This window comes from Ophidiomyces ophidiicola (assembly GCF_022830035.1).
Source record: "Ophidiomyces ophidiicola strain CBS 122913 chromosome Unknown scaffold_1, whole genome shotgun sequence".
Taxonomy (NCBI): Eukaryota; Fungi; Ascomycota; class Eurotiomycetes; order Onygenales; family Onygenaceae; genus Ophidiomyces; species Ophidiomyces ophidiicola.
The window spans coordinates 469,330-493,546 of record NW_026054641.1 but is presented as its reverse complement, the minus strand read 5'-3'; the positions used below and the strand labels follow the sequence as shown (position 1 = coordinate 493,546).

General features: G+C 48.5%; 7 protein-coding genes across 7 annotated transcripts; 3 read left to right on the top strand and 4 right to left on the bottom strand.

The window, feature by feature from the left end:
• Positions 1-20: 20 nt before the first annotated feature.
• Positions 21-1,635, top strand: LOZ57_000181 (uncharacterized protein; the record flags this gene model as incomplete). The annotated part of the gene is made up of 3 exons (XM_049249289.1): positions 21-23; positions 95-433; positions 493-1,635. The coding sequence occupies 3 exons, from the start codon at positions 21-23 to the stop codon at positions 1,633-1,635; spliced, it is 1,485 nt and encodes a 494-aa protein (XP_049111483.1).
• Positions 1,636-2,463: 828 nt separating this feature from the next.
• On the bottom strand, positions 2,464-6,634 carry SSD1 (Translational repressor; the record flags this gene model as incomplete). Its single annotated transcript, XM_049249288.1, has 4 exons — positions 2,464-3,456; positions 3,510-3,869; positions 3,928-6,560; positions 6,631-6,634. 4 exons carry the CDS (start codon positions 6,632-6,634, stop codon positions 2,464-2,466), a joined length of 3,990 nt encoding a protein of 1,329 aa, XP_049111482.1.
• A 2,188-nt stretch (positions 6,635-8,822) lies between these two features.
• LOZ57_000179 (uncharacterized protein) lies at positions 8,823-10,449 on the top strand (the record flags this gene model as incomplete). Its single annotated transcript, XM_049249287.1, has 2 exons — positions 8,823-9,620; positions 9,682-10,449. The coding sequence occupies 2 exons, from the start codon at positions 8,823-8,825 to the stop codon at positions 10,447-10,449; spliced, it is 1,566 nt and encodes a 521-aa protein (XP_049111481.1).
• A 977-nt stretch (positions 10,450-11,426) lies between these two features.
• LOZ57_000178 (uncharacterized protein) lies at positions 11,427-18,595 on the bottom strand (the record flags this gene model as incomplete). The annotated part of the gene is made up of 2 exons (XM_049249286.1): positions 11,427-18,164; positions 18,587-18,595. 2 exons carry the CDS (start codon positions 18,593-18,595, stop codon positions 11,427-11,429), a joined length of 6,747 nt encoding a protein of 2,248 aa, XP_049111480.1.
• A 591-nt stretch (positions 18,596-19,186) lies between these two features.
• Positions 19,187-20,276, bottom strand: BGL2 (glycoside hydrolase 3 protein; the record flags this gene model as incomplete). Its single annotated transcript, XM_049249285.1, has 4 exons — positions 19,187-19,419; positions 19,474-19,634; positions 19,695-19,952; positions 20,020-20,276. 4 exons carry the CDS (start codon positions 20,274-20,276, stop codon positions 19,187-19,189), a joined length of 909 nt encoding a protein of 302 aa, XP_049111479.1.
• A 736-nt stretch (positions 20,277-21,012) lies between these two features.
• LOZ57_000176 (uncharacterized protein) lies at positions 21,013-21,852 on the bottom strand (the record flags this gene model as incomplete). The annotated part of the gene is made up of 3 exons (XM_049249284.1): positions 21,013-21,207; positions 21,287-21,688; positions 21,748-21,852. 3 exons carry the CDS (start codon positions 21,850-21,852, stop codon positions 21,013-21,015), a joined length of 702 nt encoding a protein of 233 aa, XP_049111478.1.
• Positions 21,853-22,454: 602 nt separating this feature from the next.
• EMP24 (p24 complex component) lies at positions 22,455-23,290 on the top strand (the record flags this gene model as incomplete). Its single annotated transcript, XM_049249283.1, has 4 exons — positions 22,455-22,652; positions 22,732-22,939; positions 23,004-23,191; positions 23,273-23,290. 4 exons carry the CDS (start codon positions 22,455-22,457, stop codon positions 23,288-23,290), a joined length of 612 nt encoding a protein of 203 aa, XP_049111477.1.
• Between the last annotated feature and the right edge of the window lie 927 nt (positions 23,291-24,217).

Genomic DNA, 24,217 nt, shown 5'->3' with positions numbered 1-24,217 from the left:
CCAAAACCAATAAATTAACAATGGTAAGGATTGTCGCTCCCAGCACCATTATCCCGTACCACGGATCTCTAATCTGACTTATCTTGTTTTGTAGGCGTCCGGATTCCGCCGCCTCGTCGCTGATCATGCCTCCCTCCACAACTCCGAGCTTCCACCCAATTATTTCTTCCCCCCTGCGGGCTCTCACTCGTCCATTCCGGACGATTTGAGACAGCTCACGATTCTTCTGACTGGACCGCAAGAGACGCCCTACGCCCAAGGCCTATGGCGCCTGCACCTTCGCATGCCGGAGGACTATCCGAAGAACCCCCCAAAGGCAACGTTCAAGACGCGCATATGGCATCCCAATGTGGACGAATCGACCGGCGTGGTGTGCGTAGATACTCTAAAGAGAGATTGGGAGGCTTCATTGACGTTGAGAGACGTTCTCATCGTATGTTTTATTCTTCCTACTTCCGCTAAGGCGATCGAGGCTAACACCCGCTGACACAGATAATATCGTGTCTTCTCATACATCCCAATCCAGACTCAGCTTTGAATTCTGCGGCCGGCGCCTTGCTGCAAGATGATTACGAGACATTTGCACGGCAAGCGAAATTATTGACCTCCATACACGCCCCAATTCCCGCAGAACTAAGAGATGTCGCATTTCAAGCTAAAAGACGGGGAGAAGATCCCAGTCTCTCCATAAAGACAAATAAAGAATTTACACTGCCCCTACAACCAAAGCGGGATGCAACTCGGCCTTCCGCTGTTGTGATGAAGAAAAAGAAGACGATGACGTCAAGCCGGCGAGAGGTGGATTCAAAGTTCGACATCGACGTTACTTCCGAGATCTGGCAAGAAAGCCCGCCGATTTACCACCAAGAAACCGAGTCAGATGATGAAGCCGAAGACCCTGCTAGCGCATCAAAAGAAAACGACCCTTCCCTGTCTCCGTCACCTGTTACTCTCCCACCTCCGCCCAGCCCGCGCAGAAGCGTGCTCGGCAAGCGACCGCTGGCAGCGCTCGATACCCCTCAGCCAGCAGAAGTCCTCATAATTGATGATCCTGAGGATGACGATGGCAATGGTGCTGATAACCGTTTCCGCCATGGTCTAAGTGCCTCCGAGAGAAACGTTGTGGCGAACAGTCACGCGCCCAAGACCTCAAGCGATCAGTATCTCTTCCCGTCCCAGCGAAAATCACCCAAGCTCTCGAGCGCAGGCAGGAGACCATCTGCGTCCAGTGCCCGGACACATACACTGCCCCACCATAAGCCACACCCCGTGCCCGATCATAGCGCCTCATGCACGACAAGACCATCACCACCACTACCAGCCCAAATCCCGTTCGCTTCTTCTTCCCTGCACATCTCTAAACCATCATGCCAAGACCTGAAAGAAAACATGGTTGCCTGCTCACCTGCAGCGGAACCCGCCTCCTCCACCGCCCCAAGCATACGCAATCCCCACCACCTTTGCGGGTCTGAGCCCTTGGGACCTTCTGCCGGCCGCTCGTCGCCCGGCTCTTTGTGCCCGCCAAGTTTACCCAGGAACCCTACTCAAACACCCTCAACTATGCGGAAAAGTTCGAATTCTAGTAATAGTAGTAGTGCCCGGGCGAAGCCTCGCATAGGGCTTCGCCGCTTATAGTTGCTGTCATTGTCACCTCTTGAAATATTCAGGACGATCTCTCTTGTATAGCAAAAGCAAGTGATGATGTAACTATTAGGCTTGGCATACAGAGTAACTACATCAGATACATTGATTGGACAAGCGTCAATCGAGAACAATTTTGTATTGATTAAAAAAGAGATAATGGTACTTCACAAATTTTTTTCTTTTTAGTAATATCCTCTGTGCCAGTTTTGCTATGTGGACAACCATTAACGTAACAATAAAATGCACATTGAAATATGCCATGAACAAGTACTGAATCAATTTGCCGACCCCCTACTACCAACCTCAACGACCGCATAACTTTAGACAGTGGAGACATGCTGCCACGGAGATATAAAGCTCCACAACCCAGAGAAAGGATCTTGATCATAGATAGTGGACGCATTTCGAAAGGTGCTGCTCGACTATCCTGCTCAACATTCAAAACAAATAAGGGGTGCTATAACCACCGTAATTCAATTTATTGTTGCAGCTGGTCAGTTAATATTGTGATATGCATAAAAAGTACGAAAACACCCAAACACCAGAGACCAAACGAAAGGCCTCATGTTAAAGAAAGATGATGTATCGACAGGGGCATAATATTAGTTGACGATGGACAAGTATTGGCGAGAAAAATTAGTGGTGAAGGGGGATGTGTAAATATCCGCAGTGCGGGGAACGACTAGTGTCATTATAGAGTCGGTCTGAGAATCTTACTAGATTCAAAGAGCGTAGGGGTTCACCGATCGAATGGTCAGGCACCTATTTTGATTCCAGGTCAGTATATAGCCACAACGATATTAGAGGACAGAGGGCGACCTACGGTGGGCTCTTAGAGAGGTCAGTCTTTAGGATGATGGGAACTCGGGTCATCTCAGTCACATCTTGGATGTACTCTCCATCTTCCTCACGGAGTTTAAAGAGATTAAGGTATTTCTCTTTGTTGGTTAATTTGGACTCCGGAGCATCGGCAGCACTCACGGCTATTTTTGGATCGGATTGAGTCCGATGGGGGCCTTGAGCGTGACCATTCCTGGTTGGGGAAGGGGGCATGCTTTGAGTAGAGCGGTCTCCCAAAGATACACCGGATACCATTTCTGCAATCTCGGACATATCATCGTCGTCGTCAAAGAGGGCGTCAACATCATCTGTTGACATCGTTCCTGTTTCTGTTTGTTTTCTTTGAGCTTCTTCCCTTTCCATTGCCTTTTGCTTGGCTTCTTCCGCTTGCCGCGCAGCAGCAGCAGCCGTAGCAGCGCGGGTACTTAGGGTAGGTTTGACCCGTTCGTCCTCGGGAATGTATGCCGAGGAAGGGACGCCTTTTTCCCAGTAGAGTTCAAGCACCCGTTCGTCCTTGCGGAATTCGGCCTTCTTTAATGGAAGTTGGTCACAGTGCACTCGCTTCTCAAAACCGTATTCTGGAATAAGCACGTCAAAGGCGGATTCATAGACAGAGAGGACAATGCCTTCGGTAATAAGGTCGCCTCCAACTTCCTGTCTTTTCTTGTCAATGATCCGGCAGGATTCAATGTGAACACTCTGCTCCTGTGCAATCTGAGCGGAGTCCTTTTTATTGTTGCAGTGCTCGGCAGTTTTTGTTAAATTTGTAATGTCGTCAGGCAGGTCGACACCTTTTAATATCGCCTCCAACTGGCGATGAACAATGATGTCTGCATAACGCCGGGACGGATTTGTAAAATGGGTGTAAAGAGGAAGATTGAGCGCATAGTGCTGGCGATCTTCATCCCGAACAGATCCAGCAACATAATATTTTGCTCGGCGCATTGCTTTGATCAAAATGGTCTCCATACCCTATAACTAAATTAGCAAGGCTGAGAAAGGTGGTATTGGTAATAAATACGAACATTTCGCAAATCAATATCCTCAACTTTGAAAAGGCTGTCTTGTAAAGTACCACTACTAGTAGAATCGATTTCGAACCCAAGCCGCGCCATCCTGTCAACAAACGTTCTCAGTCGTCTGAAATTGGGGGGCGCTTGTCGTCGGAGAAAGGCTTTTTCCGGAGAAGCAGCAAAAAGACGTTTGGCAATAATGGAGTTTGTCTTGTGGCTCAGTTCTTCCATGAGCTCGTGTGCTGGAGACGAATTGAAAATATTATGCAAAACAGGAACATTTTCATCATCAACTTGATAGAAAAGCCTGAGTGATGGAATATCAGTAGATCGGTGGCCAAAGCGAGCTTCTCTGAATTTTGAGGTAATATCCTAGAAGCAATGGGTTAGGGTGCATACAAGAGTTTTGAATCAGAAATGATCCACTCACACTCAGCAATTTGATATCAGCGAGAGTAGCCGCACTGAGTTGGCTACCTTTCCCAGCGAGAACAGCATCAACCTCGGCATAAGTCAACTTTCCGGAACTCTGGATTATGCCTTTCCCAATCCAAGGCTCCTCTTCCACGGCGCCCGTTTTTGGATCCACCTTGCAGACAACACTGACGGTCAAGCGATCTTGGCCTGGATGGAGAGAGCATATTTCCTCACAGAGACGGGGAGGTAGCATTTTTACCACGCGGGTCATCAGATAGACTCCGGTGCCACGCTTCTTTGCTTCTCTGTCAACCAGCGCAGTCGCTTTGATGAAATGTGCAACGTCGGCGACATGAAAGCCAATTTCTACTTTATTATCAGGAAGCTGTTTCACATGAACAGCGTTATCCAATTCCTTCGAGCCATTAGGATCAATTGAAAACACTTTCTCATTACGGAAGTCATGGCGAGACTCCAGTGAGGCAGCGGTCTCATCATCAAGGGACCAGTTTTCGAAACCGACATTCTTCAGGACGGCGTCGGAAAATTCATCGGAGGCGAAATTATTGTCTCGTAAGAGCGCGTCGGTCTCAACATTCAAGTTACCCATCTGGCCCAACTGTTCGACGAGAGTGCCGAACGGATGTAGAGAGGTGATAGGCCATCGTTTAATGGCGGCGACGAAAATGTTGTTTGCATAATCCTGGTGCCTTTCAACAAAATCTCTAGGGGCCTGTTCAGTAGGTATAGCAATTAGGGGAACACGTTTGTCTGTAGGTTTAAACCAAACAATCTTTGGCTTGTCCTGATGGCGATCCTGTTGAGGTCGATTGTGAGCACCGTCTCTTGCCTGCCGTTCGGCTTCTTGTTTCTCTTTTGTTGCTTGGCTGCTAGGTCGAAGGAGGCCAAGGGAACCAGAGAACATTTGGCCAGCGACACGTTCTATCACAGCAACTACGTGACCCGCGTACAATGGCTTGTGGTCATCACTGATCTCATCTTCTTCAACAAGTAAAAGACTTTGACCTTCAACTTCCACATCATCGTTTTTCTTTTGCGTTGGCCGTTGACGAAGACTTCCTCGTCGACGAATACTTCCATCCGGGCCAACTTGTGAATCCCCATTGGTAGTAGAATCCGACCTTCCCTTTTCCAGGCCGGCACCGCTGCCGCTTCTAGTATCGGTAATATCCTTGCGTTTCTTTTTCTCCTCTTTCTCACGCTTCTGACTCCACACTTCATCAACATCTAGAAGCTCTATGGCAACAAGGTCACCCTCAAGAGCTCTGTTTCTGTCTTTGCTACCACAGATGAAGATGTCTGCATCAAGATCAGGGGTGGTGACATATGCGTCTGAACGATTCTTTTTGTTAACTCTTAAAATGCCCGTGACGAGTTGGCCGTCACTGAGCAGGGCAGGTACGTTCGCCTGGGGTAGATAAGGAGTGAACAAGGTCTTGCGTGGCTGCTGTTGCTGCTGTTGTTGAGTAAGCTGAGGGTTTACCTGTTGATTACCTTGCAGAGTAACATTCTGCCCATTGAGCTGCCCACTTTGTTGCAGGGCCTGAAGCTGAGCAAGCTGGAGAGCTCCCAGTTGTTGTCCGGCAAAGAGTTGAGGAGGCGTCATGATAACGGGGCCCTGGGGAAGTTGAATAATTTGAGGCTGCCCAGAATATTGAAATTGACCAAGAGAGCCGGAAGACTGATGGTTTGTGGAGCCCCGTGTACGATGGCCGGGTTGAAAGTTGCCTGACGGTTGTTGCTGGTTGAATCCTCTCTGCGGATCCGGGGCTGGGGGTTGATTGCTCTGCTGGCGCCAGTTACTGTCGAAGTTTCTTGAGGCATTCCGGCCATGTCCCTGGTGGCTCGCTCGGCGGGAAGCATCTCCAGAGCTGTCTGCGCCTTGTGGAAATTGAAATCCACCAGCCCCTCTGGCAGGAGGGCCGCGGCCATTACCAACAGCTAGCGACTGGCTACGCATATGAGCCCCACCACGAACATTGCTAGCCCGTTGAACACCGAGACCTTGTGAGCCCTGAGGTGCACCGGTGTTCTGGACTCCCTGCTCATCCGGTGCAGAAACAACTTCAGCTTGTCCTGTATTGGAGCCGCCAGAAGAACCAGGAATTGGGAATTGAAAGCCAGAAGTTGTTCGTTTTTGCTGAGCTAATTCAGCAGCCTTTCTGGCTTCAGGAAGAGCTAAAGAATGGCGACGTTGGTGCCCGCCTCCAGGAGCACCACGACCGCGAGACGAGCCCCCACCTTCACGGGTAGGATTGCCCTGGGTTTGACCTTGCTGATTGTAATCATTGTATGCTGATCCAGAAGAAGGGGCAGGGGGTGGCCCGGCACCGACATTAGAGATTGCAGACTGATTTCGACGATGAGACGACTGATTTTGATTGTTCATAGGAATACCGAGCTGCTGTTGCTGCACTTGTGGGAACTGAAATGCGTTTCCATGAGATGATAAACCTCCAAGACTAGCCTGTCCTTGGATGGCAGGATTGTAGGCATTTGCAACATGCTGTAGAGGCTGCTGGGGCTGCAGATAACCCATGTTTACATATTGTTGGTGTGTCGCAGCGATATGCTGTTGTTGTTGCTGAAGCAGCTCGATTTGTTGCTGTAAAGCTAGTTGTTCCACTAATATCGATTGTTAGCCATACATCTTTCCTTGCATGTGTGAGATGTCTATTATAACGGATGAACTCACTCATAAGTGGAGTAAGTTCGGAGGGGCTTCTCCGGTGGGCGATGTGAAGGCGTCGGCCAGAAGGGCCCGGTATACCTGATTGACCTTGTTGATCCATCCTCAAAATTCCACCAGCAAACAGGGTGGTATGAAGCGGATTCTATTGGAATTAGGCTGGAGTCAAGAGATGGGTTTAGAAGTATATTCTACATGAGACGAAATTTAGCTCATGTAACAAAAAAAGCCACTTTCAGCTATTGCTGATACACCGGAATAGCCATACAGAAACTGAGAGGAGGACTCACACTTTTATCAAAAGATAGAACACACTATTCCTGTTTCATGAACAGTTTCACCTAATGACTAGACAACAAGACAGGGATAGATGTCTCATATATGGGATGTTTTGGAGGCGATGGGAGGGGATGGAAAAGATGGTTGACACAGAACTCGACAGCTTTTTTTTGATAGGGATGTTTATTTGTCTGTACGCGTTGTAGTCCCAGAGGAAGGAAGGGACGCAGTGACTGAGAGGGATGAGGGCAGTTACGATCGAGAAACGAGTATTTAGCAGGACGTGCTGTAGAAAGCAGTTAGAATAATGGATTGTGTTGAACAGGAGGAAAGACTGCAGAAGGAAGAAATATCGACTAGTTGGGCAGGGTGGGCGTGGGTGTACTTGCAATGAAGGTAGCTGTGATGCCCGAGGAGGGAGTGAGACAGGCTGCGTGATACAGAAAAAGCTGCGGTAATGAGGGAAGGGGGCTATGAGAAAGACCGTGCGCAAACTAAACAACAACAAGACCAAGATTAAAAGCGGGATTAAGAAACAGCAACGACAGAAGAATGTAAAACCGAGACGCAGGCGGAGAGAAGAACAACAATGCCGAGTTCAGGCGGACTGAGAGAGGCGAGAATGGGGGGGCAAGCAGGCTGGGGGAGAACGGCGGGCGCTGGTTGGCCAAACGAATTCGTTCCGAGCTCCAATAGGGGCCCGGCCATTTCGGGCCTAGTGCGAGCAGCTGTACGGCACTTACCTACTTAGTCCTAGCGCCAGCGAAAGCGGCGCTAACCGGATTGGGGGAGTAAGCTTCCCTTTAGTGACGAACGACGGCGACAACGGGTAGCAGACGGACGAGTGGATGGAGCACTGGCAACAGTGCGTATTGTAGACAGCTGTGGAAGAAAGAGATCGCTGAGAACTGTGTGTAAAGAGGGCTCCGATGTGAATCGGCAGCGCTACGCGAAGGAGGCGCAAGCCGATGGTGGTGGAAGAGGAGTGGAGGAAGAAAGAGAAGAAGAAGAAGCAGAAAAAGAAGAAGACGATTGCTCGGGCGCCGTTTTTTATGGCCTAAAACAACTGGTTTGACTTCTGGCAACCAGAGAACTGCCGGCCTGCAGGTTGAAGTAGTGATGTAAACGCCACCAGGGAATACCTGCCCGCGCGTTGTTTCATGCTGTTGGGTTCCGTGGTAACTAGTCAAAGAACTAGGTAATTGGCTTTTCCTATCAACTCAACCACAACACGTCCATCCGCCATCTTACCTGACGTCTACCTACCTCGGGAGTGGCTTTCTAGGTTGAACCAGGCGTGTTATGTACTTATCGTTATAGCATTTGATTTGTCCTAAACAACGACTCGAAGCCCACAGCTGTCTACGGTAAGAGAAGCTCCGCTGCAGCCGAGATACCTCGTCCTTAGTGCTAATTGCCTTTTGTTCGCACTAGGACTACGTGTTTCTATCCATCGTTTTAAGTTCGAGTGTATCCTGTTCAGCACCTTTCAGCACGAAGACGGAACTTGGATTGTTCTGAGTCTGGTAATTCTACGTTCCATTACCACGGTATCTCGAAGCTCCGGGCGTTTTTTGGCGGGAGGCTCCACACAACTACTGGTTTGCTTTATTGTTATACAACGGTGTCAAGGACAGGTTGTCATTCGCTTCCTTGAGTTGGTTCTTTTCACTTCATGAACAACTCTTCCTTCAAAACCATGGATATTGTGAAAATTGCTCCGTATAGCTGATTATCTGGTTTGGAGCAGTTCAGCTTTCCCTCATTTGTCTTTGTAGCTTTTGAGGCAATTCATTCTAGGAAAAAGTTGATAATCTCTGCCCTTCGTGTTCACTCCTTGTGCGGCTGCATACACTATTTGTTTGACTGTCATTCATTAAATCACGTGTTCTATTATTTCCATCTGATATTACATTATCATGACTCGGGTGAGAGCACTGCTGGATAGCCCGTCCAAGCAGTTGATGCAGGATTTGGTGAAAGATCTTGAGCAAGTACGATTACATACTACTGAACTTAAACGTGTCAAGGAGTATGAAAGACGTTCTTTTATTGAACACCTTGACCGACTTGACCGCGAACGGGAACAATTACACAATGATGCATTGAGTGCTACTGCTGCGAAGCGAGAGCAGCTGCGAAGGGAAGCGGAGGAAACTCTACGGCAACACCTACAGAAGGTTGAAGAGGATAGAAGACGGGCAGCAGAGGAAGAACGGATAATAAGGGACAACCTGCAGCGCCAAAAAGTCGAGAATGAGCGTCGCGAGCGAGAAGAAGCTGCGAAACGCGAAACCGAGAGGGCGAAAGCAGAGGAACGAAAAAGACAAGTTGAAGAGAATGAACGCCTACAGAGAGCAAAAGAAGAAGCAGAGAAAGCTAGGATAGAGCGCGAGCGCCTCGAGCAGGAGAAGAGGAGACAAGAAGATGCCCAGTTGAGGTCAAAGAAAGAGCAAGAAGAGCAAAGGCTTGCGCAGCAAAAGAAACAGCAAAGTGAACATACATTTCTTGGAGAGACAAGGCGGTCACCTGAAGAGATTGCTGAACACCGTCGCTACCTAGAATTACACAAATACCTCAAAGAGTTCCGAAATAGAATGCTGGATGAAACAAAAAGGACTCCAGTTCTCAAACAGCAGATGGGTGATATGCGTCGAACAATAAAAAAGTGCGTTGGTCAGCTACTGACAGACGATAAAGTAGCCAATAGAACACCGGTGAGACCAAATTCAGTTTCCCTGAAATGTACTTGGTAGATACAGTTCTAACCCTTGTTAGACCAACGAGATCGTCAACGTTCTCAAAAAAGCTGCAACTCTTCAAGAACCCTCAATTGACATTCGTCAAATGATCGCATTTCCCCCACCTCACATCGCAAACGAAGAGAACAAAGTGCCCGCGCTCTTGATATACCTTCTCAACATATTTTCCAAAGCAATCATAGCACAGCTCGTAGCTGAAGCCGGGGTAACTCCAAAGTGTGCAGGTCCACTCGGCGTTCTCACTGCCCAAATATTCTCAATGGATGCCTTCGTCTATAAAGGCTGTCCTCTCATAGACATTTTGCTTGCGAAATTTCACTACGTATGCCCCGTTCTCTGGGGCTTTTATGGCAGCGAGTCTACCGCTGCTGGCAAGACGGCGCTAGGTTGGTGGCGCGATGAGCCCAATGGGCCCTTTGTTTCCAACCAAGTCCATGAAGAGCGCATGATTGGCCTGGGAGCCGGGTTTGCAGCAATATCGCTGCGTGACTTTTCAAAAACTTCCCGGCAAAATCCATTGCCGAACACACACTTCTGGAGGGCACTTGCGAATATCGTCAATGTTCCTCCGGAAGAGGTCCAAGATACTCACTTAACTGTTTTAGGTGCCATGTTGAAGTTTTCGGCGCAGAGAGTCGTTGGGTTTTGGGGTGATATTGGACTTCTGGCACTACGGAATGCGATTGTAACGTTCCCTGGGACTTTACCCAGGAAATCAAGTGCGAGGTCGTCAGTGGAGATTCTAGGGGATCTGTATGCGAGAGAGCATCGAATCCTGGTTTAAAACGGCGCTCGGCATGCGATGTCTACATCCGCTGTCACACCACCAACGGTGGTATAAAGAAGATGTCCCGGCGCCCGCCAACTTCTCACCTAGGTATAACCCTTGATACTCCTCACTATAACTACTTCAAAACCGCTGTCCGCTTATAGCTAGTGTTTATATATCCAGGATAGAAACTGTTTGCAGGATACTTGTTTGTTAAAGGCGTGGAAGGTTTATTTAGTGCCCACTTTGTCAAAAATCTAGTAAATGAGATTCAGAGCGTGGTCCCGCGATGCAAAACGGAGAAAGAGCTCGTATCTACCTACAGTACTCCGTAATGTTTTCGTCACCACTCTGGCTCGCAATCTCACTTAAACAATCTAGACCTGTGGTCGAAATTCAAATATTCCATGCATTTTGGCCTGCCCCCGGGGTTGCTTGTTCAACCTAAACCATGCCATCGGTTGACCTCGGACCCAGTGCAACGGCTTCTGAATAGCCACGGAATTGAGGCTAATCTGTACCAAAACTCTATGACGTAACCACCCAACTATGCCTAGACACACCTTCTAGTCTGAAGGAAAAGCCATGTCAGTGTTGCCAGGTGAAGAAAACTAGTAATAGCATTCTGGTATCTAAATCCAAGCTGCGAAAAAGATCAAAAGCTTCCAACAGGGGTATAAGTGGCTACAGCCAGGCAACAAAGTCAGAACAAAAGAAGACAGTAAATAACGAATGATTGGCAATAATAAAGGGAAAGCAGAATATAATGTACAAGTAGATCCGTTGGGAGATTAGTATTAAGAGAGATAATAAATGGGGAAAATGGCATAACAGTCATCATTACCATGCGTCGATGGTATTTGCAAAACCGAAAATATCAAAAAGCTATGTAAAAACAAATGACATAGGAAATTGTACGATCTGTGTAGTATTTTCAAAATATAAAAATTTTCCAAGATTTTCACGACTAATAACGCCACGGCGCATCGCCGTTAGATCGCCGGGCCAAATGGGCCATCGTCTGCTGCCACATCAGGGTTTTGGGTTAAAATGCCGCCAAGGATGCTCTCATTGTCATATGCATCATCAAAACCAGCGGACTCTGCGTCGTGGTCATAGCTTGATGTTTGCAAAAGTGGCGGTGTCCGCGGCGGTTCCGCCATTTGACGGTTTGCTTGGCTGGGTTGCAATGTTGATGGTCTGTGGAGACTTCGGCCAGAAGACCTTAATGGGCGGCTGTCAGAGGACACCCGACTCTGGGGAGGAGCAGATCGGTTCAACGGCAATTGCCGCGTGTTCGAATTCGGAGGAGTCAAAAGGCCGGATAGGAACGTTTGAGAGGTCGACGTCTTAGAAGGCGTGTGATCAGCGCTGTTCGGCCCGCTATCGGTAACATTTGTCTCCCTTGCTTTACGCCAGTTCCCCCATGCGGCAGCAGCAGCAAGTGGTAGCGCACGAGGTGAGGCAGCAAGGCTTGAGATACTAGCAAGAGAAGGGAAGGTTTGAGTGCTACCGGTCATGATTCGTTCTTTTTCTTGCTGCTGCATTTGCAAATTTGCTTTTAAGCGAATGGCAGCATCGCGCACAGCACTTTGGTTGAATGATGATTGTGAGAGCACATGGATGATATCTTGTAAGTCATCCAAGCGAACATGGAGTAGCTCGCGAAGCCAGGTAATCTCTGTCTCCTTTTCTTTGATTTTCATTGGGGCATCCTTATCGACAAGTGAGAGTTCATGCTCAAGCTCTTCAATACGGCCTTCACGCTGCTGCAACTGATCCTGCAACACCATAATAGATTCGCGCAGTGCTTGGGGTGAAATCTTTTCAGGAATATTGCTGCCTTTAGAGACCCTCATTGATGGCGAGAAAACCTGACTGGGAGACACGGTATGCGCTGCCTTTGCGTCCTGCGCAGCTTGTGCAGCTGTGCGGGCAGCTGTCTTGGCGATCTCGAGTCTCTCTTCTAGCAGAGCAACTTTGTCATGGAAGTGGTCAATCTTTTCATCTCGGAGAGCAAGAAGCTCCATGTAGTGAGACTCTTCGCGCTGTCGATCTTCTGAACTATTATGCAGAGCTCGAGCATGTCGTTCTCGAAGGTCATTCAACGTGCGTTCGTGCACAAGACGCTGTTCCTGAAGAGCCAGCTCCTTGGATTCTGCAGCTTCTCGAAGTGCAGCTATCTTGGAATCTCTAGCTTCTTCTAGCATAAGCTCATGCTTTGCCTTCGCAGTATCAGCATCCATCTTTGTGCTCTCTAGCTGATTTTCAATATTGTTAATTTGGTTTTCTAGCTCAGCACGAACAAAGTTGACCTGGTGATTTGCGTTGTCTAAGTCCGCTTCCATTGAGGTTCTCACTCTCTGGATTTCGATACAGCTGCTATTACGCGCCTCGATGAATTCTTGCTCATACCGGGCAGCTTTACTTTGATAGTCATGGCTCTCCTGTCGCACCATTATTAGCAACTCCTCCAATCTTGCGTTCTCTTCCTGGGATTGGCCAAGAATAAACCGCAGTTTTGTGGCCTCCCTCTCCTTCTGTTCTAGATCGCCAACATGGAGTTCCAACTTCTGGCGACGTTTAACTTCATCCTCGAGCTGAGCTTTGAGAATATTGTACTCAATGTTCTGTTGCTCCTCCCTCTTCCTCCAAGATGATTGGTCGCGGGCGATGTCTCTTGTTGCGGTCGCCATATCCTCCTGAAGTTTTTCAAACTTCCCTCGCAGATTTTTCCGGGAATGTAGCCCATCTTCCATTTGAGCTTTCAACACACTGATGGTTTGGCAAAGTGCCTTGTTTTCAGACTTGACTTCTTCGAGGTGAGAACGTAAATGATCCCCGGTTTCTCTATATTCGTCTAGGGTGCCCTGAAGAGTGATATTTTTCTGGGAGAGTTCTGAAAGCGTCAGTTGGAGACTTTCTTGATTTTCATTAAGCAATACTGATTGTTTTTCTAATCGGTCAAGCTCGGGCAATTTCTGTCCCTTGAAGTTTTCTAATGCTTGCTCAGCAGCCTCGGCAGCGAGCTTGTATTTGGCGACATCCTCTTCAGCAGCTTGCAGATGCCTTTGAGTGTCAGATAGAGAGTCCTGCACTCTTCTGCGGTTATTGTACTCTTCATCAGACCGCTCCTCCGCAAGGCGCAACATGTTTTGAAGTCCTTCTAGCTGCATTTCGAGCTTCTCTGCGTCTTTAACAGAATTTGACGCACCAATCAAGGCAGTGAGTTTTGGGTGATTCACAATTGAGTCCACGATGTCAGCCTTCATTTTACTGTTTTCATCCTCGCCCGACTTTGCTGTGACTAGCGTCTTTAACACTGAAAGAGAAGCGTGGACCTCAGAAAAGTCGACAGGGGGTACATCTCGAGCAGCCGACTGGGCTGTGAAAGTTCTCAGCTCCGATAGTGACTCTTGAATTTCAGAGAAATCCCTTCGCAGAGGAGCCTCCTCTCGAGCCCTACTTGCCACCAAACTATCCACAACTGCCTGCTTGATCTTCTCGATCAGTCGATTTTGCTTCTTCAGAGGGGACCGGGATCTGTGTTTTGCGGCATCTTCGTCATCTTCGTCCTCGTCATCAGCATCACTATGCTCTACATCAGCAGGTGTACCTTTGGACATTGTTTGCGCTGCAAGCAAAGCAATTGAATTCTCAATTGTGTCCAACATTCTTTCTAAAGGAACAAGACGATCATCTAATACTGCTCCAATAACTTCATCAACGTGTGTATCAAAGAAGCGTGCTCTTTGCTGGAATTCCTCATCTTGGGCGGATGAGATTGCATCATCCCATTCACTGATGTGGTCAATGTCAGGGTTGTTCAATTGGCGGATGGGAGATTTATATCCAAGGTTAGAACTATGTTGAGGAGCGAACATGGCGTGTGAAGATGCAGTCAGGCTTGTTTTTAGTTTTGGCAGATTCACTTGTGCAAATTGACCGCCATGAGCACTTGGGCTGGGAGCATCACTGCGAACTAAACTTGGTGCACTAAGCTCAGGTGTATCATATTGGCGCTCGGAGAAATTTCTATTTTCTACCGAATGCTGAAGGAACGAAGGCTCGGTTCTCTCAACACCAAGATCAGAATCATCCTCGTTGAGCTGTCGCATTACAGCGTCAATTTCTTGCTCGTCGGAGGAATTATACTCCACCTCGTCGTCGAAACTGCCGGCGTTCACTTGAACTTCCTGTTCTTCGGGAGTAAGCGAAGTCTCTCTGGTGATAGGAGAAATGGGAGGACTTGGCGCAATATATTTGGAGCCTTCTAAGCCAACTACCTTCTCTCGTTCTGAAGGACGAAGCTCAGATATGGCCGATACTGGAGAGTCGGCTGTAGCAGGCTGGAACTCAAAAAGAGCTGCGGTTGGCTCTAGGTTTGAGAATGCCAGTGGGGTGTCCTCAACAACATTCTGAGAGGTAGCTTTTTGGCCATTTTCAGCCACTGTGGCGATAACATCTTCCATATTCTGATCAGCCGACACCCGGCGTTCATCTAACGGAGACTTATCGTTTCCGTAGGCAAAAGAGGGGCCAAGTGGAAGTGCAGCATGGAAAGCCGCAGCATCCTCCTCGTTTTTGAATTCAAATGGTTTCCAAGTGGTAGATTCACTAATCGTCGTATGAGTAGATCTTTCTGTTTCTGCTTCAAGTTCATCGTCAATTGATATTCCAAGCGGAATAAAATTATGGGCTTCGTTGTCGGAAAGTTGAGTTAAATCGACCGTGGGCAAATTTTGTTTAGCACTAGCTGGGATATCTGCTAGATCAGGCAAAGATACTTCTTGATCGTCATCTCGTTGAGATCTTCGAACACGTTTCTCACGACCTTGTTTCCCTGTGCGACCGGCCTCATCTTCGAGAATGTCGTTGTTCTTCTCGTCCCCTTTTAGCTGCTCTTCAGGTCGTACGATTGGTATTGCCTTTGACTTTTTGGCAGGCGGCACGATTACTGACGAATCAAGACTACCAAAGATCTTCTGTTCATCTCCTACCGATACATCTCGGACATCACTGTTAATATGTATACTCTTGCCTGGGTTGAACACAGGAGCCTCTACATTGAATGAGGCTGCTGAGAATTTGAACCGACTAGAAATCGATCCCCGAGTTGATTGCCCAGCCAAAGATGGCGAGTTTACATGGAAATTACCCGACTTCGCGCTATGTTGTGAGATAGGGCTGAACACCGAATTATTCCTGTTAGACCCTGGCTGGAAATTATTGGCCACGAAGGAAAAATTGGTGGGTGAGAAAGAGGCTGTTGGATCAAACGCCTTGGCACCAATGTTGAGGTTCGACATAGAGGCCTTCGCTTGATGACTTGGAATAAATGTGCCTGTACTGCTAGAGTGGTGATTAGACGTGCTGAAATTATGGTGGTGCATGCTTTCATTGGTTGGAGTCCCCATCAGGCTCGGATTTGTATCAATTTCGGAACCATCAAGCTGGCCATCTTCATGAAGCTGGTCGCCAAAAAATTGTTGCGGAAGGGAATGTGGCTGCTGGTTGTTTTGTACGGGGGAAATGAAGGCTTTTTGAATAGCATCATTATGTACCGCCCATCGCGACTGCATCAAGTCGTTGTGGGGTTGGACAATGTTGTGATCTCCAGACTGCATCCTTATAGAACTCTCCAGCTGGAAATCTGCCCGTTCGACACCTCTCTGAAGAGTTTCGCTCAGGTTATGACGATGGCCTCTTGGAGTTGGATGTGCTATCTCAGGCCCAGAGGACGACACCATTGTTTCTGAATTCCCTTCAACTACCAAAGCACGATTTTCTACAGGAGGTGAAAGCATATTGCCTGTCTCATCTAGTTGCGTTGTTTGGTGATGATGAGTATTGAAGCCGTGACTCATCGCATGAACATTGATGCCCGTTGAGAATTGCTTCGAATCATCCGGAGTCAGTGGGGATACAGGCTGCAATAACGAACCAAAATTCGGCAAAGTTGCACCGCCCGCAGGTGATATAACACTAGGCTGAAGACCGTACACATTTTGAGGTGTAAGAGTACCCTGTGTAGTCGCCGCTGGTGTCTGATAGGATAAAAATGGATATCCTGGCTCGTTTGAAAACGACGCAGGTCCACTGGGAAATGGAGAACTAGCAGGATAACCGAAGGGAGATGAGGAGGTAAGAGTCTTCGATGTCTGCGCAAGGATCGCAGCCAGGGGATTTCCCGTCATATTAAGATGATTACTCGCTGCTGAAGAAGTGGGAAGAGGGGGAGAAACAGTATTCCCAAAGAACTGAGTCGGAGTCTGGCTCACTGGAGCAGGCGATACGTCGTTGCCTCCAAGAGAGACTCCAAGAGCTCTGAGCTTCTCCTCGTTCAAAAAATTTACATAGGAATCCCATTCTGCTTTGTTAGGAAACCGAACTGCATAGTTTTTCTGTTCGGGTCCCCTTTGAAATTCAGTGGTATCAGGGAAGGCAGGACGGCTTTGCGAGACGTCCACACCAAGCGTTCGAACATTATAACCTTCCGCTTCCCATTTTTTAAGGCGTAACTCCACGTCGGCAGGTGTCAGTAAAGGCCCTGTGTGTTCGATTGAGCCGCGGACGTCATGAATAGGTAGCGCAATTACACATTGTTTTCCGCGCCATGCCACCCGCTTTTTGGTTCTTTGAGGCGTGCTTCTACTAGTAGGCGCAGGCTTCGGATTCGGCGCTGGCGCTGGGCTTACAGGCACCGCATCCATATCTGGCGGAGGAGGGAGTGGTTTTTCTACACCGGATATTGATAGACCTGGCGCTCGAACCATGTGCTCAGTGCCAGTCGCAGAATTGGGAATCGTGGTAGGAATTGCGTCTTGGTCGTAGCCGAAATCCCAGAAATCGGCTTGTTTCACCGTAGCCGTACTATTTGTTTTGAGATGCCTTGCTTGAAGCCTCGGCAGTTCAAGCCTACCAGCCCGTTCCTTGAGTTTTCGTCCAAATGAAGAAGCGGCTGTCGGCGTTTTCAAAGGATCTTCTTCCAATGGATCGTCGTCGAGGCCCAACCAGCCTTCAGATTCACTTAAGTGGTTTTTAGCAGTCAGGTACGAAGCAAAATCGTCACCCGAATCGTCGCTCAGCCAATTCGTTCGCTCGGAACGTGATTGGCCGGTAAGATATTGATTGATCCAATCTTGGGTGAAGTCTTTGATCGATTTCCCGCCCTGCCGCACGAGATGATCTTTCTCCAATCGTCGGCCAAGCGGACCGTAAAGGTGCTGCGAAACGTTCGATGATGCCGCTCCAGTGTCTTGCAAATTAGAATGATCCCTCTGCGACGGGACAGACTGGCCACTCAGCATGGAGTGGGCAGGAGAAGCATCCAATGCAAAGTCAGCAATGCCGTGACGGCTTCTTATCGAAGAAGACAGCCGCCTAGGACTGGGCGTAGCATACGGAGAACCCCAAGCGGCGGTGTAGTATGCACTGCTCAAACGACTTTCAGTCCTCCTATTTTCCGGGGAAGCAGGGTGCGAGCCGGCGGTGGAATGATATCGAGCAAGGGTTGGGAGCGACAGTCGACCGGGAGAGGCAGGCCGCGAGATGCCCCGGACAGAAGGAGGAGCGGCAGCGGCAGCAGCAGCAGCAGCCGTCAGGCTCGACGGTCCTGGTGATACGGACCGCTTCACCACAGGCACGATGGGTTCGTGGCAGCTATTGTGCTTCAAGTCGTGGGGAGGCAGTTGGGGCGCCCGATTGGCGGGACCTAAAAACGAAGAGATCTGTAAGCCTGCAAGTCTCGCACATGTGTAGGCGGGTTAACGATCGCGGGGCAAGGGGAGCATGAGAGCGCAGTTGAGGCAATAGGGATGAATGCCCCTGAGATGCACTGCAAACAGAAAGTCAGAATAGGTCTCAGGAACGCACGGCGTAAATCGACGGACGCAAGAGGCACCAGCTTGCCGCTTGTAGTATCCGGCGGAAATTTGAAGCATGGAAATCACACGCTCCAAATTCGCACCGCGAAGCACTATTCACGCTCGACAGACAGAAAACGCTGTTGGAAGGAGACGTTGACGAGGCGTCTGCGTTGGGCACCTGACGCGACGGCCGGGGAGAATTGGTGCCACGACGATAACCGACAGTAGTTCGCGAGAGGACGGTAAACAAAAGCGTGTCAGAGTAGATTGGAGCGGTCCAGGACGTGAACCATGGCGCGCACTCTCGCCTCAGTTCGAGCTATCCGTGTAGTCGATGTTTTTTTCCGGTTGGGGGACGGAAAACGGCGAAAAATAGGTTTGGCCTCGCCAGGGGAAATTTACACGCTTTGCCACGCTAGCAACTGGCCATGCCTGGCATCGCGGAGCAGCGACAGCGACCAGGGCCGGGGGAAGTGGGCTGTCTTGACTACAGACCAGCCGCCGACATTGGTATGGCCGAGGCTCAGCCCTTTTAAAGCCAGAATGCCAGTATTGTTCTAGTTCACACTGCTAGGCATGCTGAGCTCGCCCATAAATGCGAAAAGTAACCTCATGAATTAGTTAAAGAGCGGCTATAATGTATGTAATTATCAATAGCAGTTACAGTACCCAATTTTCCCTTGGCCGTATTGAACCGGCTAAAAACGAACTGCAAGTGTCCAGAAAACAAAAATATAACAAAAAACACACAAGGAGATCGGAGGTTTTAGAATCAGAAGAGTCCAATTAGCTACATCAGTGCCCTGGCAGGCACGCTTTTGGTTCCCCCAAATATTTTAACGCCGATCTCAAATGCCAGCATGCATGGAAACATGGCGGGCCACTTATTGGCATTCAACCCGGTATTTGGGCTTACGTTCTGCGGTGTACATGCCCCAATGAGTCTCGTCGGCGGCGACCCCGTTTTGACCAATGCTCTTAGGCTTCCATGGCTCATCAAGAAACTCGAAAAAGAAAAGGTCGAAGCCCCAAGCCAGCATTCCGCAGACGGCGCTGTCATGGTAAGTCTTAGCGTTTTGGGTTCCGGCTTTGGCAGCACCATAATCAGTGCCACCATCTGCTCCGGGTTAGAACCCAATACCAACTAACAGAATAAAAGGAAAATACTTACCAGAAGGCCAGCCGGTCTCTCCAACAGCAATGTAGATGTTATCAGCACGCTGACCAGCGAGCTTTTGAATATGAGCGGTGGCCTGCATCATATCATCGAACAACGTAGCAGAGGCATTTGTGATGGGCTGTGCTTGCCAGTAGGAGAAGGCATTCACAAGGCTGAAACAACAATACTTTAGCAACTCCCAGGACAGGAGAAAAGGAAAGCCATTAACTTACAAATAGTCAACACCACCAAGAATCAGAGCATCAGCAGTGCCATCAGCATATTTATTCCAGCTGTCTGCAGTGCCAACTTTGGTTCTGGGGAACAGCTTCTTGACCTGGTTGATCTTCTCCAATAGTTGGGGGCCAGTGAAGTTGCGGCGGTAGAGACTCTCAGAGCCGACGGTAACAGCGGCAATTATATCTTCGTTTCCTGGCATAACCTTTTGTAAAGCGCGTACGTCCGCATTAAAAGATGACTCAGTATCGGGCCTAGACAGACATGGCATATTTCATTAGTATCCTTTAACAGTAGCGGCAACATCCAGATCAAACCCACCAGACACCTATGACAACACTCACGCCCTTAGCTCTGGCGGCTGGCACAAGGGCATCAACATGATTACAGTCGGCTGCGGCGTATGTTCGAGCAACCTTTGCATGGGCTTTCATGACATCGAAATCTTTTTCGAAGTCCTGCTGGGACTTGCAAGAACCATCGGGGTTCTTGACGCCAAGAGCAAACCCGAGAGTTCCAGCAGCAGACACAGCGGGAGCTGCCGCTAAAGCAAAAGGAAGGACAGTCGAAAGACGCATGGTCACAACCTGAGAACGAAATCTTGAATGAGCGAGAATATGTCAGGGGTTGCTAAGGTGAGGATATGCGAATAGCAGGGGGAAATAGTGGTTAAGCAAGAGAATGTGAAGAAGGAGTGAAAAAAAAATGGAAAACAAAGATGGTAGACGAAAAGGCAAAAAGAGATGGCGAAAAAAGAGAGAACGACAGGAAGATGAGAGAGGGAAGAGAGGGAAAAGGCGATCTTGTTTGGCCACAAAGTTGGTTAAGGGAAGACGACGTGGAGGTGGACCCTAGTGGTTTCCTCGGCGTATCGCCAATACAACCCTAGCGCCAAATATAGCACGCGCCAGGGGAATTTTACACGGACGCGGTGTTTCAGAAACAGCGTGTACAGGCGCTAGCACTGCTGCCCAGGGTAGGTACTACTGTAGTTAGATGAAGAACGCCGGTGTCAACAGGACCGCCTTCAAAGTCTGCCGCCAGTGCGATCTCCAGGGCTGCAGCGGACCGTGCAAATCGACGTTTTTGTGTGCGAAAACCACGGGTGTCGGCTTGAGCATGGCGCCATGTACCCCCACCGTGGATAACTAGATCAAACCATAACGCCTCACGAAACTTACGAACAGCGGGAGCCAATGTCGGGTCAATAATAATGCCTGATCGTTTCGCCCATGATATATAACTAGCCACGATGGATCTACATAAAACGCGAGAGGAATAACGCCGCAACCGCAGAATCTTCGTATAAAACTTTCATTCCGTCCGAACGTGCTTCTTGAGAATGCTGGCTGGAAGTCGCTTCCCCGTTTTATCGAAGAACCGCGAACTGACCCGGATCCATTTGTCCTCCTCATATTTCGCTGCGATCTGATTCAGAAGAACGACATCCTCGAGTGTAAACGCCTCGTCGAGGTAAAGCACTTTACCGTCACTCTCTCGCGCGCCGTCCTGGTAATAGGGAGGACACGACCAGTCAGCTTGGACAGTGGCAAAGTCAAAATGGTATGTAGTAATTGTGGGAGCTTACATTGTTGGACGTAGTCAGCGGCTCTGAAAACGATACCTTGGGGCCATTGGGTTTTTCGGACCCTTCTGGCTTATCAGGCTTCGTTTCCTCGTGGGTTTTTCGTGATTCTTTTGAATCCTTAACTTTTGGTTGAATTCCTTCCCACCGGGCCTTCAGCGCAAAGACTGGTTTCCCGATCGATGCTGATATACTTTTCCAAGATGAATGTTCAGCCTTCATCTTCAGTAGTTGGAAATCCTGTTCCGTAGTCCATTCTAATACATTATTTGGAGCGGCAGGGGTGGCAGTAGGCTTCGTATCCTGTTTCTCAGACTCAGGCGGCGTAGGACCAGATTCCTTTGGAGGTACTGAAGATGGTGCCGCTTCTTCAGGCTTCTTCTTGTTTGCTTCCAATACAGACCTCTATATAAAAAATCAGTTCAGCTTGAGATACGTCCTTGGAGGGGCTGGTGTCCCTGTACCCGCAAAGCTGCAGCCGCAACCTCCTCCCGAAGCGTCCTTGTGCTTTTAAAGATATCAGCAAATGAAACTTTGCATTGTACCGGTGGATATCCAGCGGGAGACATAGTGCTGAAAGTAGTCTGCAGGATGGTAGGTACAGGTTTTAGATATGAACTCTTAGTGCTTTGGCTATCTGAGTGAAGTCAAAGGTTGTTAGGTATTCAGTGCAGAGGGCAAAGTGCAGAAAGAGCAAAGCAGTAATACAACAAAGTCCCCACGATAGTGCTGTGTCAACCCATCTTTTGATACAGTAGTTATATACTAGTGAATGAACATAGTTGCCGGCAACCTCAGGCAGGATATATGATTTTGTGCTGTTTATGTATTCAAGGCTACCTGGCAGCACTCAGAACATGGAGATGCATGCTGTGGTGACTCTCTAGCCATTAGATGTGGCTACCTTATAACGCAGGAGTTCTGTATTATATAAGTACAGTACAGAGTAGTGATAATGAACAAAGCAAAGCCATTATTATTTCCCAGGCGCGGCTATCCCTCACATGGTTGATGTGGTCCGTGCGCTGTTCTCCTGGAAATTGAGTTGGACAACTTGGTGTCAACGGCAGCAGAGCCAGAGCCAGAAACTTCACACTCCATCCACTCAGTCTGTTATTTGTTCTTCTAGCGTTGCTTGATGTTCATAAGACAATATTGAGAGCGATTCAGCATGCGATTTTCTACCTTCTCCTGCCTGGCGGCGACGCTGGGATGGATGGGCGCTGCTTCAGCACATAACATTCTTCTCCATTCACACTCGCGAGAATGTTTCTTCGAGCAATTGCACACTGGTGATAAAATGACAGTTACATTCCAGACTGGCGACAGAGAATATGGTGGAAGCAGTAACCTTGATATCAACTTCTGGGTATGCCAAATCCGGCCTCGATGACTATTGTGCGATTTTTACAGGCTGCTAATACTTTGATCGTTTTCGAAAATGACAGGTCGAGGATCCCTCGGGCAATCACCAACACAGCAAAAACGGCGTATCCTCTGATGAATATACATTTACTGCGGCCCGAGATGGGAAATACATATACTGCTTTAGCAATGACGGGTGGTCGTCGAACACCAAAGAAGTCTCCTTCAACGTCCACGGAGTTGTCTACGTGCCAGAAGCCGATCTACCCAGCGATCCTCTAGAAGCTGAAGGTTTGTCGCGTTTTTTCGCGCGACAGTTGACACGCGAAGTTATATGCTGATTGTAGTTTTCTAGTGAAAAAATTGTCTGAAGAGCTCGAACAGGTGAAAGACGAGCAGGAATACATCGTCATGCGCGAGCGTACGCACCGAAATACTGCCGAAAGCACAAATGCTCGAGTAAAATGGTGGAGTATTTTCCAGTTGGCGGTTCTTATTTCAAACGGCGTTTTTCAGGTCTGGTGGTTAAAGAGGTTCTTCGAGGTGATTATTTTTCTCCTAACTCCCCGCCTCCCGATGACCAAGTATATTTCTGTTTTTGCTAACACTTCTCGATTGTTGTAGGTGAAACGAGTAGTCTAATACCTTATTTTCCGTTGGAGGGACGATATCATGGTTACTGAATGTTATGTGACATGAAGTACTTCCAGGGGGCTTGCGCTTTTAACGTACGGAGTAACTAGTGGTTTTGTACAACTAAATTCATGGCATATTATGTATCCCGATATTCTGAGTGTTACGAGTGAATAAATTTTGAGTCGGGTTATTTCTGTAGACAGGTGGGCGTTAGCTCTTCGTCCGCAGCTCAATGTTTGGATGGCCTCCAATATATCGAATTTCACCTTCCGGTCACATAGGTGGTTGCACAAAGCAGCAGCGGAGAATAGACCCAGCAATACGGAGTACGGAGCATATAACAAGTTCAGCCATCAATCAACAACGGCCCTTGTGCCTCTTTTTAAAGTCGGGTATCACTGGAAATGGGTCAAGGTGCTTTATACTCCGTATTGAACAGGCATTCCTTCTCCGTCCGAAAGGCCGACTTTACTCCTTCGGAATACCCCAGATCGAGAATGCGGTCCGTGGGTTGTGCAACACACGAGACGCGGCTACTTCCGGGTGCCCTTGCTGGCGCTATGGCCTGGAAGAAGATATCACATCAGCCGTGGCGTTTCTCAAGAAGCCCAATTCGATACATCACCTCCATAGCACCAGGTAACACATGCGGTGATTCGCTAACCCCGTAACTACTCGTACTTCGTTCATGGGACGAAATGTGACCTCTGGTCTGATGTTATTGAAGGTCTTCGCGACCCGAGAATCAGGGCATAGAGAATTCTAAGACTATTGTATTTAACACTGATGATACTCATGATATATGTGTGCCTCCGCCTGGCTTGGATTTTGTAGATCAAATCCCGTTCTGTTGCTTCATGCCTGCGCTCGAAATATTGGGCGAGTTTCACGCCATCACACCAACCCGTATAGTTAGCTAGCATGTTTCGTTCC